General features: G+C 43.8%; 1 protein-coding gene across 1 annotated transcript in view; it reads left to right on the forward strand.

Moving 5' to 3' along the window:
• The first annotated feature begins 266 nt into the window (after positions 1-266).
• Positions 267-1,710, forward strand: part of LOC307270222 (thioredoxin-interacting protein-like) — an 8,667-nt gene continuing 7,223 nt past the window's right edge. Inside the window, exon 1 of the mRNA XM_080053394.1 lies at positions 267-739. Coding sequence (XP_079909520.1) covers positions 478-739 — 262 coding nt within the window. The 5' untranslated portion in view covers positions 267-477. The remainder of the gene's footprint in view (positions 740-1,710) is intronic.

A 1,710-nucleotide genomic window follows, 5' to 3' on the forward strand; every position in this document is an offset into this window, starting at 1 on the left:
GCTGCTATTCTCCATCCATGACTGTTCATTTCTCATTATGGCCCGCGAGCCACACCCACGCGCTGCCCACGCGTCCGTTCTGCTCGCTGATTGGCTCACAACATTCTAACAGAACGTTCTGACCAATCAGAGCGCTGCATTCTCCTCTGGCCCGGTGTGTCCACGCTGTGCGCACGTGGAAACACCGGTTAGAGGTAACGGACACCGGGACACCCCAGTATATAACCAACCCCTTGCATGTTTACAAGAGCCAGAAAACGGTGGAAATAACAAGGGATTATTCATTAATTAACTTTTTATTATTATTCAATTTTTAACTTGTTTATCTTTCAAATATCGCTTTTCAATCATATTTAAAAAATTCTAAATAATATTCTATCTTTCATCATTCATTTTCTACCACGTTATATGAGCGAAACCCTATTTTATTATTTATTTTAAATTTAAATTTAAACACAAACAACCATCCTTGCTATCATGGTGCTGTCCTCGGGAAACAAGCTGAAGGTCTTCCAGCTGATATTCTCGGACCCAGCCAGGTCTTTCTACAGCAGCGGGGAGAAGCTGTCTGGATGTGTGGAGCTCCAGGCCGCTCAGCTCAGCAGGCTGGCCGGCCTGAAGGTCACCGCGGCCGGCTGCGCCAGAGTGGAACACCGCGGGGGAAAGAACCGTAGGAACCAGGAGGTGGAATACCTGAAATACGAAGAGACGATTCGGCTGGAAGAGCAGCTGAGCAGAGGTACGGAGCCTGGAGCTTTACAGTGTGTGTGTGTGTGTGTGTGTGTGTGTGTGTGTGTGTGTGTGTGTGTGTGTGAGAGAGAGAGAGAGAGAGAGAGAGTCTGGAGCTTTACACACTGATGTAGGCCTACTGTTAGTAAAGATAGGCTAAAGGCTACATCTAGCTCAATTAACTCTGCAAAAACACTTGACACGTTAACAATGTTTACATCAAATTCAATTAAATTCTTTATTGTTATTGCACTTTGCAAAGCACCGACATTAGGACTGCTGCTCCGGCGTGCATCAGTGCACAGTCTACAATAAATACATCGCATTCACAGTGTTAAAAGTGCCCAGTGTAACTTTGCACTTGGAGTTATCTTTGTTTGTTAGAGATAGTATTGAACCTTCTGTTGCCTACACATAGCCCACTCCACTCTTTCACACCACGTAGACAAGACAAGGCAAGTTTATTTCTATAGCACAATTCAGACACAAGGCCATTCAAAGTGCTTTACAGGGGCAAGATTAAAACACATAAAACACATTATAAAACATTTAAAAGCGAATAAAAGAAGTAAATAAAATAAAAATTGCAGGTTAAAATGGAAACAAACGTACACATGTAGACCTTCATACCAAAATATATATGCTGCTAATACTCTTCTGTCTGATTGCAGCTGCATGATTTTAGTATTCATGCACATTTGAAAAGCATCATTAAATATTAAGTCTTGCTGCTGCCTTGCTCATCAACCTTTTCTGTGTTTCTCGTGTGTGTGTGTGTGTGTGTGTGTGTGTGTGTGTGTGTGTGTGTCTGTCTGTCTGTCTGTCTGTCTGCCTGTCTCTCTGTCTGTCTGTCTGTCTGTGTGTCTGTCTGCCTGTCTGTCTGTCTGTCTGCCTGTCTGTGTGCCTGTCTGTGTGTCTGTCTGTCTGTCTGTCTGTCTGTCTGTCTGTCTGTCTGTCTGTCTGTCTGTCTGCCTGTCTAAC

This window comes from Ammodytes marinus, assembly GCF_949987685.1.
Source record: "Ammodytes marinus genome assembly, chromosome: 25".
In the NCBI taxonomy this organism is placed as follows: domain Eukaryota; kingdom Metazoa; phylum Chordata; class Actinopteri; order Uranoscopiformes; family Ammodytidae; genus Ammodytes; species Ammodytes marinus.